The following is a 15,320-nucleotide window of genomic DNA, read 5'->3' on the forward strand; positions in this document are numbered from 1 at the left end:
AGGCTGGCAGGAAAGAAGGAGGAAAGGGAGAGCGGCTGCGGCCTGCATGAGGCCGCCACTAGGCGGGACAGCCAGGGAAATGCCCGGCCGCTTCCGGGGTGGGTCACACCCAAACAGAGAAGGCAGTGTGGCTGGAGGTGGACTGACTCGGGGGCTTTCGTGAGCAGGTGGCATTCCCTCTGAACCAGGTGGTGTTTGATGGTCACCTCAACCCTGTCCAGGCGTCCTCAGGTCTCTGGGCACAACAACTTGCTTTTTAAAGCAAAGTCACTGATGTCCGAAACGGAGCGCGGCCACCCCTCACTCTGTTAGTGCCGGGGCGCTTCCCAAATGACCATCCTTACCCAAAGAAATCCCGGCCAGTCTTTGTTCAGTTATACGTTTTATTCTCTAATAGGTACAATACTAAAATAAACACAAATTAAAAAAAAGTTTTATTAAAACAAAACTGTACAAAAAAGCAGTATACTACATTTTAATTACAGAACAGTCTACTGTCCAAAAGGCACTAATCCAGAATAGGAGATACAATGATACAGGACTCATTTGAACTATTTTAATCAATACAATAGAGCACTTGTTTCTTTGACCATTTACATCTAGAAACAAGGGCTTTTTGCTACAGTCATTACACATTGTTATAAATATGAGTCCCACAGGTGAAGGTGCAGTATCGCTCTCCCTAGACAAGGTTCACGCCAAGAGGGACTGCTGTGGGGCTGAGAGGTGGTGGGCAGCGGGGGTGGGGCCCGGGCCCGGGGAAAGGCGACCGCCCTGGGCGCACAGAGCTTGTCTTCCGGCCTGGCCTCTCAGATGGTTGGTTTCTGGCCATTACTGGCAGCCACTTTACCCCCCTCTTGTGTGTTAGCACCGGGAAAGTGGGTTCTGAGATGCTCCAGGGAACTGGGGCTGGAGGTCTGGGTGATGAAGCGCCAGCAGCTCAGCAGAGGGGAGGCATTTTGGTAACCTGATCTGAAAAAGGCAGCAACTACTCGGAAGAGGGACACAGAGCCCAGGGTCGGCCCGTGAGCTGGGCACTGGAGCCAGGCAGAGCCCCCTGCTACTTTCTGGGCAGACTTTGGGCCCAGAACTGAGAGGTCCTGCATCTCCTCCTGAGGGACCCGGTGGAGTCTTACGTTAGAGAGATCTGACAATCTTTTGTTTTGGAAGTTGCTTTCTAGAAGTGGGATTCTACTTCCCAGAGGCCATGCCCTGCCTCACTGCTGCCTCAGGACCATGAGCAGCTCCTGGGCAGGGAGAGGGCCAAGCTCTGTCCACCTCTCCATGTTCGGTGGCCTGGAAAACTCTCTAAACCCCAGATTTCCTTCTCTAATAGACTCTGGACCTAAGGAAGAGAGATACTGCAGCTTTCCAAACAGTGTCATACACATATAAGACAAAGACAGGCATCTGATGTTAACAAAAATAAGTAACAAAGAAATAGGATTAAACCAAATCTCTTCTCACAGCATCCTATACTACATCCTCCTTCTGCTTAGCAGAAAATTGTACGTACACAAAAATACAAATACACAATTTTGTAGAACAGTCTGATTTTAATATATTTATATATATTTATATTTATACGAGTGGCAGGTTAGTTCATTATATAGAGCTTTTTGCACTTTTGGCTCATATGCAACAAGGCTTATAAATTCAGCTTTAGCTTTCATTCAGGTTTTATAGCTTTTGAACAATTGTTTTCACATTTAAAGCAGCATCCAATTTGCACTAGGAGTTTGTGGTGATTACAGGAAAGATGGGGTCAGGAGGTTACTGACAGGGAAGGCAGGGCCAGGGACAGATATACATTCCAGTGTGTGTGGCGATGTCAGAGGACTGCTACGGGACAGAGTTGACCATGATGACCCCTTGAGGTAGACTGAACACCTTACAGCAGACTCAGACACAGGTGCGACTCCCCTCAGGGACACATGGTGCACAAGATGGGGGACAGAGACCAGAAGACGCCAAAGGGAAACACAAAGACTAAGACACACGACGGCCAAGGCAGGGAAGGGCGCTCAGCCCCAAACCCATCTGGCAGGGACCCCACACAGCCCGTCGCAGATACTCGAGTATTTGGTGGACGCTGAGACTTTCAGGCAGTCCCAAGGCATCTGGTCCATGGTATCTGATCAGATTGTGACTGTCAAACTCACTTTCCATTTTATAACCTGCTGCACCAGCTCGTTCCCACCCGTGCCAGGAACAGGCAGACAGAGCTGCCCGTGGTTCTGCGACGGGAACGAGTCCCCAGCACTGTGCGGGCGCCGGAGTGTTCAGGTCCAGTTCACTGAGAAGCAAGTGGGCCTCTTCTGCCTGGCGCTGCCCTGCACTGCTGTTCCCCGGCCGCACGGCTGTTCCCCTGCTCTGCGGCACTCCTGCGCATGCGCACCTGGGGCCACTGACAGGCCCTCGGGGAAGGGGTCCACACTAGCGTCTGCAGGACGGGGCGACAGCGCACGGCCCGATTCCGGGTTGGTGTGACGCGCTCCAGAGCGGCCTCCCTCTCCCTACCACCACGGCAGTGGTCTCCCATTGGTTCACTTTCTTCAACCCGCCTCCCTTCTCTACCCAAATCCAAAGAATTCCTCTGGCAAATCTGCCCATACCTGTTAAATGTGAAAGTCCACCATTTGGGTTATTACATTGTCTGAACAAAAACGCTGGATTATTAATGAAAATAAAGTGCCTGGGTATGGATTTGTCCATTTTGCAAAAACTTTCTAACGCACCAACAAATCATCTGAGCGCTGCTTAGTGCCGTGATGTGAACAGAGTGCAGTCACAAAATAATTCGTCGTACACCCACCACATAATAAAGGCCCCGAATTTAGGTCAGACTTCAATTACTTTAAAAAAGAAGCAAACAAATAACCTCACACTCATTTTCAAAGACACACTTTTGATCTTGCTTCACCCCCAGCGATGAAGGCCCTTCTGAGCCCTTGTGAGCAGACATCCTGATCCCTCAAATCTAGGAAGAGAGGACAGGGAGAGGCAGCCAGGGTTCCAGTGATTAATGATGGCAAATGAATCATTGTGTTTTTAACTATGATTATCTGACTCTTTGCCCTCTTGGATCTGGATGCACTTTCCAGCTGCGGACAAAGACAGACTGAATTCTGCTCTGTGGCTGACTTGCTCTTCCCCATCTTCCCCACTCAGTAGCTGTAGAGCTCGCAAAGCGGGCTCCTTAACATTCTCTATGAACCGAGACTGGAACCCCATCAACAGAGACATCCCTAAAAAGCAGCACAGGAAAGAGTGACAAAGCCAGCCTGACGGGGCAATGACAACGTCGCCCTGCCCAGGAGCTTGCCTGCAGAACGCCAGGGACCCTGGAGAGGGGCAACTATGTGTCCCCGCCCCCGGGGGCTAAGTGCAGGGTGGGAAGGGATGGGGGCAGGGCACAGGCCGACTCTCTGGCAGGTTCCAGAGGTCTGTAACTTGCTTAGGCACTTAAAAAACGTAACTAGAAATGTATCCTTGGAAGGTAACTGCATACCCAACGGTGACTATGGCCGTGGAAGGGAGGGAGGGGAGCCCAGGGGGAATCAGAGAAGGCTATGGGCTCTTCAGGGAGGCAACTAGGATGTTCTTGGTATCTTCCGGCAGGGGAGCATCCCATCTTGCAGCCTGCGGGAATCTGAAGAAACCAGGGCCGGGCCCAGTAGGGGCTTTTCTCTTTCCTGTTTCTGCAGACCAGAGTGAACAGGTAGGGGAGAGCAGGTGTGTGGGAAGTCGGGACAGTCTGCTCTAGACTCTCGGCCACAGGACTGCACAGGCCTGCTTTCTATTATCCGTGTGAGAAAAACTGCTGGGAAAAGAAGAGGCCCTTTCGAAAGGAGTGTTCTGGCAAAACCAGTGAGGAGTCAAAAGCCTTGCCAGAGATGCCGATGCTTGAAGGGAGAAGCTCCCCACCCCCCACCCCTGCCCCCAAGAACTTTGGTTTTGGTTTCATGGTGCCCATTTTCAGAGATGCAGGATTAAGGGGCTCACTGACTCTAACATTGAAATGGGGTTTTCAAGGCAAATTACTAACAATAATGCTCTTGAAAGGAGCCCACAGCTGAGCTCTCACCTTCATTCAATCCACTCTACTAATGTATGCGCTGCCTACCCCGCCTATGAATCTGGCATAAAAACAAAAGAGTTCAATGTAATATCACTAGAGTGGCTGCTGTTTACATTAATACAGCACTAATGTCGTTTTGTTTCCAGTTTAATAGCTTCAATGAATGATGAAGTGGAAAAATGACCCTCGTAAGTTTGTGCTGGGCTCTTAGTTCCAGTAAAGCAACAAAAGGGGAGCGGTTTCTGGGCTTAAAGGAAGCCAGAAAACAAGACTGAAATTTCGACTTGACCTGGAAGTGATGGGAAGCTGGAAAAACTATAAAGGCAACACGAATCTTGTGACTCATCTCTGCCACGTATACTGGTTGGTTAAGAGTCACGTGCTCTTTCCAAGGACGGAGTTAATGTCTCCATTCCAAAATTTCAGTGGCACCCAACTGGCACCAGAGATGCTAAATCTGGATCAATAGCTAAACGGAAGGCACACGTAACTTGCTCCCTTCACATTAGGATGGGGTTTTTGTGGGTTTTATTTTGGTGGGGGGGGAATAGATAATCAAATAACCCCATGAGCCAGCTAATGAAACAAGGTACCTATTACAGCGGCCACAAATCCCAAGTAGTCAACCTGGTGGATCCACTCACGCGGCCACTCCAATGGGGGCTTTCCTCTGGGGCGGGTTCCACTCTCTTGGGCTTCAACGATGCCTAGGACACGACAGAGTGGATGAAAAGAGGGGGGGGGACAGCCAGCCCTTGAGAACCACTTATTTGCAAGATGAAAAGAGCTGGAGAAGTGAGGGGGAGAGAAACATGGAATTTCAGTCCTGTCCTCAGGTCAGCTTGGAGCCCGTGCCCCTGACAGTAGTCACTGAGCTGCCTCCTGAACCCCGAGGCGGCTCGCCCGTGCCAGACTCTGGTTATCAGAAAGTTCTTATGCTAAGCCCAAATCTGCACCTGTCTCCATGCAGGGCAGACACGAATACCAGAGTTCCAGAACCTCCTACTGGCTCAGCCCCACTGCCTCTCATGACTGTGACGGACGTGACAGCAGAATGCGCTGGAATGGCTTAGCTAAACACTTCTGTGCAGAAGCAGGATGCCTTAAAGTAACAGGCACTACGAAGAAGCTTGAAGAGCTAGAGAGAAAACAGTAAGTGTGTGAGATTTTTAACATTCTCTGCCTCAACTAACTGGAACTACACCCAAGGAGTGTTAATAAATTCTACTTCTCCTCAAAACACAGATGAGACAGACATACTGTTTCCTCCCCCCAAAAAGGCAGGAGTTCACATTTGCCTTCTGGAGACAGGATGCTTGAAACAAGGGGTTTCACATCACAGCTGCAGAGCCTCCCTGAGGTCACTACGTTTCTACTAGCACTAAGCAAGGAGAAAGGCCAAGGGGAAGATGCTCTCATGTCTGGGTCTCAAGGTAACACTAGTTCAATGTCAGAGGGAATGAAGGGCACGGAGAGATGACAGCATTGGGACAGGGGGCTGGCAGGAATTATCCAGCGTGGTCGTAGGAGGAAACAGAACAGGTTAAATGCAGTGATTTCACTCAGAGCAATGCCAGGCCGACTCCGTGGTCCATTCTCCAACGAACATCCTACTAAGATGAAAGCAGCAACTGAGAGCTCACTCTTCCCCATTAAGGTGGTCCTGCTCAGTGTGAGTCTGAATCTTCAAGAATAAACGAGACAGAACACTCAGCACAGTGCCTGGCACACAGTCCATGTTCAGTAAATGTCAGCTGCTATTATGAGCTCTGAATGCTTCAGATCTGAATGTTTGTCTCTTGTTGCATCATGATTTAGAATGACGTCTTTACTCTGTTTTCTTGTAAGAGCAACGTCTGGCGTTTTCTTCCAAAAAATATGTATTTCATGGGTAAGGACTACCTATGTTTTCATGGATTTTGGTGAGTTAGCTTTTTTTTTCTTTTTAGTGGGGGCTGCTGGTGGGTACCGGCATTTATGGTGTAGGGCGTTCTGAATCACTGTAGTAGCCTCTGGAAACACCTGGGGAGGAAGATGTCTTGCCAACTCCAGTTCTTTTTAGTAGCACCATTCCCTAAGCAGCACATCTAATCCTTTGATCCCTAAAATAGTAGATTGTGTTAGAAGGTTTTAACTGCAGTGATAATTCTATTTTCTTTGAATGTAAGCAGATAATCAGAATGTTCTGCTGGCTGTTTTAATGCATGTCTCACAAATCACAGAATTATACTCATCTAGTCAGTTCTCAGAATTGCAGATCTTAAGACAGATTCTCAATTGTAATGGAGATAGTTATGTTTCAGCAGCTGGGAAAATAAGGGATGGGATACTCTGCTCTTTGGGGTCATAAATTCACGATCATTCCAACTGTCAGAAGACTGACAGGATCCCACAGAAGTCTAAACGACAGCGCATGTGTCTTGAAAGCAGGCTCTTAGGGGTGGGGCTGAAAGTCCCTTTTAGATCATACAGGAAGAGCAGCACTGGGTAAGAACTTTAAATGGCATTTTTCCTGATTTAGCCCAACTACTATACACTTGGACGTATTTTTGAGGAGAAAAAGAATAAAAGACCCTAAGGCAGAACCTTTTCCCAAATTTGTGTGTGTGTGTGTGTGTGTGTGTGTGTGTACAGGGGGAGAGAACAGTTATAGAGAAGCAGCCTACCTCAGCATTTTCTTCAAACTGAAGTTTAGCATTTGGTTAGGATCCCTTCTGATACGTGGGCAGGGGAAAAGGTCTGTATGAGGGTAAGCAGCAAAACATGAACAAAAGGCTCATGGGCCAGGCTCCTGAGCACAGCTGGGAACCACACGGGAAAGGAGCAGCTCGAGGAGACACTTGGCACCACGCGGGTATTTGCGTAGACTAACTCTTGATATAACTGAATGAAGACTCCTGCAAGTGCTAAAAAAACAAAAGCATATTCTAGATCAAGGCGCAGCAGCTTCGGTCCAGTGGGAGGCTTCGGCAGGGAGAACAGCAGGCATCCTGGGCAGGGGCCTGCGTAAGGCGTCAAGACCACCCGATGCTCAGTGGGTAGGACAAGGTGGATGAAGAGAAAGGAAGAAAAGTGGAAGGGAGAGAAAGAGAACATCGACTTGGAAGGGCTAGGGAGACAATCCCACCAGCTCGGCAGAACAAGAGAGAAAACTCTGGCTAAGAAAAGGCTGCCGATACAAGGAAGTTGGTAGTTGCCGTGTAAGAGCGGTGTTGGGGAACGCACGTGTATCCAGTAACCTCCGGACAATGCAAATATCAGGACTCCAATTATGCCATATAATTGTTTAAAGCCCATATGTGTTTGTATGTGTTTGCATCATGTCTGATGTACATCGTATGATCCAATGAGGAAAATGTGTAAATTCCCATTTGATACTTTCTGATGGTGATGACAATAGAAATACCAAATAACCAGGGAAAGAATTAAAACCCTGGGGAGCTTGTTAAGCAGTAAACGTCCTCAAGTTAGGCCGCACAATACGCTAGCTGGCTAGCAAGCCAGACAGAGTCGTGGAGGCCTTGTCAGGGGTTGAATCAGTTTGGGATTCCGGCTGTAGTCTCCACCAAAGGTGGAGCAGGTTGAAACTGGATGTGAGGCAGAGGTTTCAAATGATGTAGAAGTCAAATGGGGAGCAACAGCAAAGGTTTCCATTCTGAGGCTGAAATAACTCCAAATCCTTCTCTTTCACTGAGGAGAGGACATGAACACCATGTCATTATTTTAGTTTACTGAGTTGCTGTTCCAAATGTTCTTGGGAGCATTCGTGCTAAAAGGGAACAGGGAATGGGAGATCTGCCATTTCCAATCACATAAAGGACAGAAATCCTTTTAATTATGACCATGCCAATCTACATCTTGCTAAAACAGCTAATTACATGTCAGGAGGACACTCAGTCATTCAGAACAATTGTCATTATATTTTTATATATTCATTCTGTGCCACCCCCCGCAATTACCATGGTTACAATTTGAAAGGATTCAGGCAAACCTTCATTTGATCACAGCACACCAATGTGAATTTGAGAGTTAATTATGGATGTACGGAGCCACTTTCATTAAAAGAGAAAATGCAAATGGAGTTAAGGGAGTGGCACCCTGAGATGTCTGAACTGGGAGCCGAGCTGTGCGCACACACCCTACTCAGGTCAGCGTCCGGCAGCCACAGGGACCACACACGCTCGACAACGGCCCCACGCCGCTGCACCGTGGGGCGCAGACACCCTGGAGAGGGCACAGTGCTGCTGTCCAAGTCAATCCCCAAACTCGCCAAGTAAAAAGGACATCAGGAGAGCAAGGCAAAGCCTCCTGCAGATGCACCCTTGTTTGCCGTTAGGGCGCTGCACTGGCTAATGCGCTAAGGCGCGTGGAATGGGGCTGGTTAGCGGTCAGTGGTGTAACATGCTAGTTAGACTTCACCTGAATGGAATTGACTGGATTTAGTTCTGCTCACTGCTTGGCCCCAAGTATCATGTGTCATGTGAAGCTAAAAAAGAAGTCCAGTGATCCGTACTTTGTTACCCATGACATCTACTACATCCTCAAGGTCCTTGGGTGATGGTAAGAACAGGGTGTAAGATCCTTTGGTGCAGCCAGAGCTTCCCTCTCTTCACCATATCTACTTCCCTCTTAATTACAAAGGAAAACTAATGTTATCGGAAAGCGGGTTTCTCAGATCGTTAGCTTTCTCTTTGCTACTGCTTCTCATCTCCACCAAGAAAGAATAATGAAGCTGATGTAGAAACCTCACAGTTTATGAACTTCCAGCTTTTGAACGTCCATAGATAGGAACAACGTTACACTTCAGAGTAAGCAAGTCAACCATTGATGGGTCCTCTAAGATGGCAAAAGCAGTAGCTTATCACTTTTAGCTTATAAGTAAAGAGAATTAAGAACACCTTTTCTGAACATAACCTGTTTGTGAGAGGAGTTTCTGTAATCAGAAAAGGGACTTGTAGGCTTGATGTATTTAAAAAGCCTTTCCCACCACCTCAGTAGGGTAGTTCTCCTGAGGGTGGTAAAGAAATCTTTCCTCTTAAGTGATAGTCATCTTTTGAAAAGAAGAGCATATAACGAAGGAGATGGCGGTGCCAGAAAAGAAAAGGCCTCTGCTTTGACAACAGGCTATGGTCAGAGAAATCCTTACAGGATAACCTGGTCACTCAGAGTTGCCTCCCTGGGAAAACCTCATGTTCTCATTATGGTGCAATACCTTCAAACTGGAAAACTTAGGTGTAACAAAGTAATGTAAATTAGTTCAGAAATTTAGAAACAGGAAGAAGGTTTTCAGGACATGCAGCTCTGTTAGCCAAATGCAATATGGCTGACAACTGATCCCCGAATCCTGAGTAAACATCCTTGCTATTTAGAGAGCACACAAAAAGGAATGTTTTAAATGTGTAATTCCCACCCCTGGCCCAGTGCATCCCCCAGCCCACCGCTATGCCCCACACAGACGCCACCAGCAGAGCTGGTCCGTGCGTCCAACTTCCGCTTGGGAAATCTTGACAAACAAATCCGGCTCAGTAAAGCTATAAATGGATTTGGCTGGTCTCAATGCAGCCCCAATGAATACAGTAGTAAAACATTACTAATAATCACAACAACAAAATGACAAAATCTATCACCACTCTGACCTAAGATTTAAATCACAGACAGAGATTAACACAGAAAACCAACGTACAACGTGAAGGGTCAGGACTATTCAGTGTAGAGTGCTACTGAGCACAAGATCATCAATAACAAGAAAAATTATTGCCTAAGAATCTGTTGAGACTCATTGTGGGGAAAAATACTCTGGTTGTTCTCTGAACAAGAAAAGACAAAAAGCAGTTTTAAAAGGCAGAGCCACAAGTTAAATGGGAAGACTGCTTCTACCCAAACCCTTCTTAAGACCAAGAGAGTAAGGACTTGAAGTTCACATTTTTAGGACAGGGGTGGGAGGATCATGTATGAAGAAGGGATTATTTCCACTGTTATGGGCAGAGATAATGCGGCTGGTCAGTGGAATATGTAGCTGGTCAAAAAGATGGCCTGCAAGACAGGAAGAAGTGTTTGTGTGAAGAGATGGACCACACCCACCTACTCTGCCTACTGTGGAACATAAAAACCCCAGCAAAGATGTCAGCTCAAGATGAGGCCTTAGTATCAGAGGCCAGAGACAAATGGAAGAGAAGCTGTTCACAGATGGAGACGAAGTGACTGGAGATTCCTGATGAAATGAGTCTATTTACACCTGGTGCCTGATAGCTGGAGTCCAGGAAGGAAGTGTGTAAAGACAAAGGCCAAATAGGGAGAACTGAAACAAGTGTATGAATGAGCTCTTCATGAGTTGTCCCCTCCGAGGTAAAAAATATATGTGGATATCTGGCCCCAACAGTGGTGCTGCTGGTCACTGGACTGCCTGCCATCCTAGATCCACCAGAATGGGGGTACTGGATTTGCACACTCCAGTGGTGATGAGCTGCTTCCTCACTCAAATCTTTTTAGGTGGTCACCTCTACTGAGCTAGAGTGAAAGGTACCTTAAAGGGGTCTTCCTGTTCCAGGAGCCTTCTTCCTGTGAAGGAATAATAGGAGAATGTGGGGGGTGGGGCTGTCCCACCCAACGACAGTGTGTGGGAACTGGACAGATTCCCTAGGTAGGTGGAAGGTGACCACACTTATCAACCACTTTAAAGGATTGAGACTGTGAAGAAAATTGCCCTAACGGGTACTCAACAATTATAAGCTTTGCTGAAATAAACCTGAAATAAACAAAAATGTCTATTTGGTACTGACTGGCACCAGAAGGTCACAGCTAAGAGTGTACTGTACTGCCCTCCCTGGCCTTCGTCCTACGTTAGGGTTATCAACAGCAAGGCAGAAATCTCACTAGGATGGTCCATCTTTCGAAGGTCCCTTTGTAAGGCTGTGTTGCAAGAGGAGTAGAAGTTTACCCATGTGACTATAGTAATTCAATGAAAGTGTCTTAAAAAAAAAAAAATGACAAGTTACAAGAACTGCCGACAAGGTTCCCCATCCCCCCCTCCGTCTTCCTTACTAGGGAAGAGCAGTCCTGAAACAGTCCTCTGGGGCCTGAGGGAAGTACAATATGGAGTAAGAGAAGAGGGACACAACAACCAAAAAGCACAGAACGTGATTTTTTTAAGAGCCTGGCTCTTTTCCCTTCAGTAAGAGAGCAGTTTAGGGTTTCTATTTAAATACCACCAAACCTGAAAAAGCTCTTTTAAGAAAACAAATTCACTATCCAAAGATATTACAAATTAGACAGTGGCAACTCCATATGCCATTATAAGAACTAAGGTAGCCTGGATAAGAAAGAATTCAACCTGGTGACAAAAAAAAAAAAAAAAATAACAAACCCCTAAACAAAAAACAAACCACCAGTGGCAGATTTAAATCTAGGCCCCAAAGAACTACGTTTTTGCTCTTGGTGAAAAAGCAAAAGTTATATGTAAGGCAGCGGGTCTTAAGAGCAGGCCAGCAGTCTTCTTCAATTAAAAGTAGAAATCTGGATGAAAGATTCCTTCCTCCTGTTCCTACTGAACCCAATATGAGGCTATCCTGCATTGGTAGACATGTTCTTTCACTTTTTCCAGGTTGCCAGATAGGGTCCAGTACTGCTTTCATAGATACTGACTCTCCTTTATTCTCTGAAGCTTTTTTCCCTTCTTAAGGCCTTAAAACAATGAAACCTTTCAGCTCTTCTCTGGCAATCACTGTATTTCTTTAGAAACTGCAGCTGTCTTAACAGTTTGAGTCTGTTTCTTTAAAAAGACCAGCAAGAACAATCCCATCATAAAGAAGCTATCAATTATAATAATCTCCTTACAATAAATCATGGATGTGGCTTGTCAGACAGTATAGTTTTCTCTCTTCTTTTCTTTCTCAGTCAACTGAGATTAAGCAGACAAAATTCCACCGAAATGGAAAGATACAATATGTTATATTTCTTCTATGTAATATAAAAGGAAAGAAAGATAACATAATCTCCTAATTGAAATAAAAAGTCAAACACACCAAGAAAGAAAATGAGCAGGGGGATCATTCCTGAGAATAACAAATGCTACTCTTGAATTTGTTCGTTCAAGTAATACAGTAAAACAGAAAAGACTACCCCATTTTACTTCAGTTCTTGGAAGCTGGAAGAAGTATATACATTTTCTGCCTGAAATCCACAAACAAGAGCAGGCCCAGTCCCTGCCCACAGCTCTTCACAGTCACAGACCCATATAAGGTGGCATCTTCATGCCCTCTCGAAGGCTTCCGCACACTGGCCTAAGCAGGATGAACAGATACGGAGAAGACCTGGTCAGCATGTGCCTTAAGTCGAGTCAGACCAGCTAAAAACTGGTGGATATTTAATATCTCACTAACGAGGAAGGGAAAAACAAAGAAGGTCAGTCAGTCTCTCTCTCAATGGTTTTAGGCTGAATACGTTTGGTGGGGGAGGAGGGGTGAGGAGGTAAGGAAATGGCACCTTCCTTCCACCTTAGAAATCGTTCTCAGGTAACGGACGACAAGACAGAAGCCCTGTTTAATAGCCTGCCCCACATCCCCCTTTAAACAAGGCTTCACTGTGCGTAGAAAGGAGATGGAACGAGGCAGAAAATATACAGCAGTCATGCCTCCTTCAGACGCACCCTACGCTGCTACATTGAAGGCGGCTTCCTCTTCCCCACAGTGACAGTGTGTCACTTAATCGGGATGCCAAGAGATCATTTTCATACAAGGCCAGCAGATGTAATTTTCTTTGATGCATGAATAGTTCATCATTTTGCTACTAGATGACAAGGTGATCACAGGGTGACTTTATAACGCAAGTTCACTGTTTGGTATTTTGAGTTCTCAAAATGAAAAAAAGATTTATCAAATATAAATATCTTTAAAAAGTAACAAAAGTGCTACATATGTGATCAAGGAAAAAAATTCCATTAGTTACTGCCGCTTAAAGTAGATTAACTTTACAAATATTACCACATCCATTATCAATATGGCTTCCAATTGTTAAATAAATTGCCTGTAGCAATATAGCTTTTCACACCTCTACAAGGACAGAGTAAAGAGAACACCAAAGCAGTCACATCACGTTGTATCTCGAAGACCCACCACGTAAGTGGCAATTGTCCCCTGCTTTTTTCTGCTCCTATTTAGGAAAGTATTTGCATTTGTGATAGTCAGCCAGCATAATCCCACTCTAAAGTCCTCTATCAACCTCTCGTATTGAGGGGGCTTCAGTTAATGGATACAAAGACTGGAAGTTCATTCACACATTTGTGACCTTAGCTCCATCCTTGAAAGACTTTTTTTGGTAGCAGGGGAAAGGGGACACAAACAGGAGGCAGAGCAGCTTCCATGATGGCCTCCAGCACTTCTCCAGGCAGGCACACCTGTGCCACGCAATGTACAGTGGTTCTGAGAACTGGACTTAACATCCATTAGACATTCAGCTCACGTGTTTTTCCAATGCTCTCAAGCTGGGGTTTTTTTTTTTTTTTAAATGACTTTTGTTTTTTGTCTTTTTGTTTGTTTGAATCATGGTCCCAAAGGCAGAAGGCAGTATTTTATCTACTAAGTCACACAGCTTGTGAGAGAAAAGGATGTCTGTGTCAGGCATGTTAACATCAACCAAAATCTGAGATCAAGTTTTTCCATGGACATTCTTAGCACAGCACCCAAAGAAGTATATTCTAGCCACAGTGTGACTATTATGAGGCACGGCTTATTGCAGCTGGAAATCAATGATTCCCACACTGAGTGGGAATTCTAGTGTTCCTTTTACTCTGCGGATACTCCCCACATGGTGTCTGTCAATCCTGGGCCACACTACCTCAGCTTGCATCCTATCAGTCTTGGGGAAGGAAAAGGGTACAGACTAGTGTTACAGGAATCTAAAGGTACCCAAGGTTTTACACGTAGCCTAATATTGGAGAACTGAGGGCTATCTAAATACCTGGAAGCACTTTCTTGGAATGCTAAGACAGAGCAGCAAGATTTTCTAGCCTCGGGGGCTGGGAGAGGGAAGTTTGGTTGGTTGGTTGGTTATTATTTACTGGGAATTAATACTGAGAGAGTATATGCAAAGGCTGAGGGCACCATGCCATCTTCACAGAACAAGACCCTAACAGCTAACTGACATACAAGAAACTGCAAGTTATACTGTAAGAACACATGTTAAGGACCGAGGAAAGTCTGCTAAGGTGCTACGTCTAAACTAAGTTAACTTCTCCTGTTCAACCCTCCCTGATCAGTCGTCATCCAGGGCCTCTGTCTTGATTTCGTTGGCTCCTTGTCGGGCCAATGCCAAGATAGTGTGGTTGACTGCTGCCATTTCCACAGCTAATGAGATGGGGTCTTGGTGGTCACTATGGCTAGTGCTGTCATCCTAGATGTGCAGAAATAAGAAATAAATGTTATTAGTCGACTGGCAAAATTCTCCAGCTCACAGAAAGGCATGCGGAGGGCAAGGGGAGGCAGAACATTTGTGGGAGGAAACAGTGGGGGAGGGGCTCATGACACAGCAGAGGTGAAATGTATTTAAGTAGACACTGAATGGAAATAGGTCAGGACTTCCAATTGACATTTTTATGATTCAACAAATAAAAAGCACCAAAATGTTTTTTTCTTGCTAAGAATTTTATTCCTTCTATCAGAAAGACTGCTGGTGATGCTAATCAAATCTGATCATTCTAGTTTGCAACAAACATAGCACCAGTCATTGAAGGCCAAACTAGTGAGCTATTAAATTCTGGATTGGTACTCTTACAAACAGATTATCAGACCTCATGGTATCTCTCTACTGAACTCAGAAAACTGGACTAAACTATAGACACCGACATCTAATGGGTAAAAATGCATTTTTATAAAAGAACAAAAACCAAAAAAACTCTGAATTACAACAGGACAAAAGTCTAGCAGCCGGAAATGGTGACGGGAGACAATGTGCGGCACTCTCCTGCTGTAAGGCTGCTGTGCCAGGGAAGTGGCAGGTGTCGTATTTAGGGGGAGTGTGAAGCTTTCCTTCCGTGCACAGCTCAATGTGTTAAACAATAAAGCTGTGAAGGAAACTGGCATTGCAGGATGTTTGTCAGGCACTGAAGATGGTGTTACAAATAAGGGGTAAGTTTCTCACCTGTCACATCTTCAGGGGAACTCTGCATCAAAAAGCTCTGGAAAGGGTAAGCCCCTTTGGAAAAAAAAAATCATGGGACGTGCTCCCTTAGGGCATGTGGAAAAAT

At 45.8% G+C, this 15,320-nt stretch overlaps 1 protein-coding gene across 9 annotated transcripts in view; it reads right to left on the reverse strand.

Annotated features, from left to right (window-relative positions):
* Positions 1-365: 365 nt before the first annotated feature.
* The window catches only part of HMBOX1 (homeobox containing 1), a 187,135-nt gene continuing 172,180 nt past the window's right edge, over positions 366-15,320 (reverse strand). For 6 of the 9 annotated variants that reach the window (XM_026518918.4, XM_026518915.4, XM_026518914.4 and 3 more), the window contains one exon: positions 366-14,467. In XM_026518918.4, coding sequence (XP_026374703.1) covers positions 14,330-14,467 — 138 coding nt within the window. In that variant the 3' untranslated portion in view covers positions 366-14,329. The remainder of the gene's footprint in view (positions 14,468-15,320) is intronic. The other 3 variants (XM_048212134.2, XM_048212135.2, XM_057310189.1) reach the window with 1 other exon arrangement.

Source organism: Ursus arctos, unplaced genomic scaffold (assembly GCF_023065955.2).
Source record: "Ursus arctos isolate Adak ecotype North America unplaced genomic scaffold, UrsArc2.0 scaffold_11, whole genome shotgun sequence".
Taxonomy (NCBI): Eukaryota; Metazoa; Chordata; class Mammalia; order Carnivora; family Ursidae; genus Ursus; species Ursus arctos.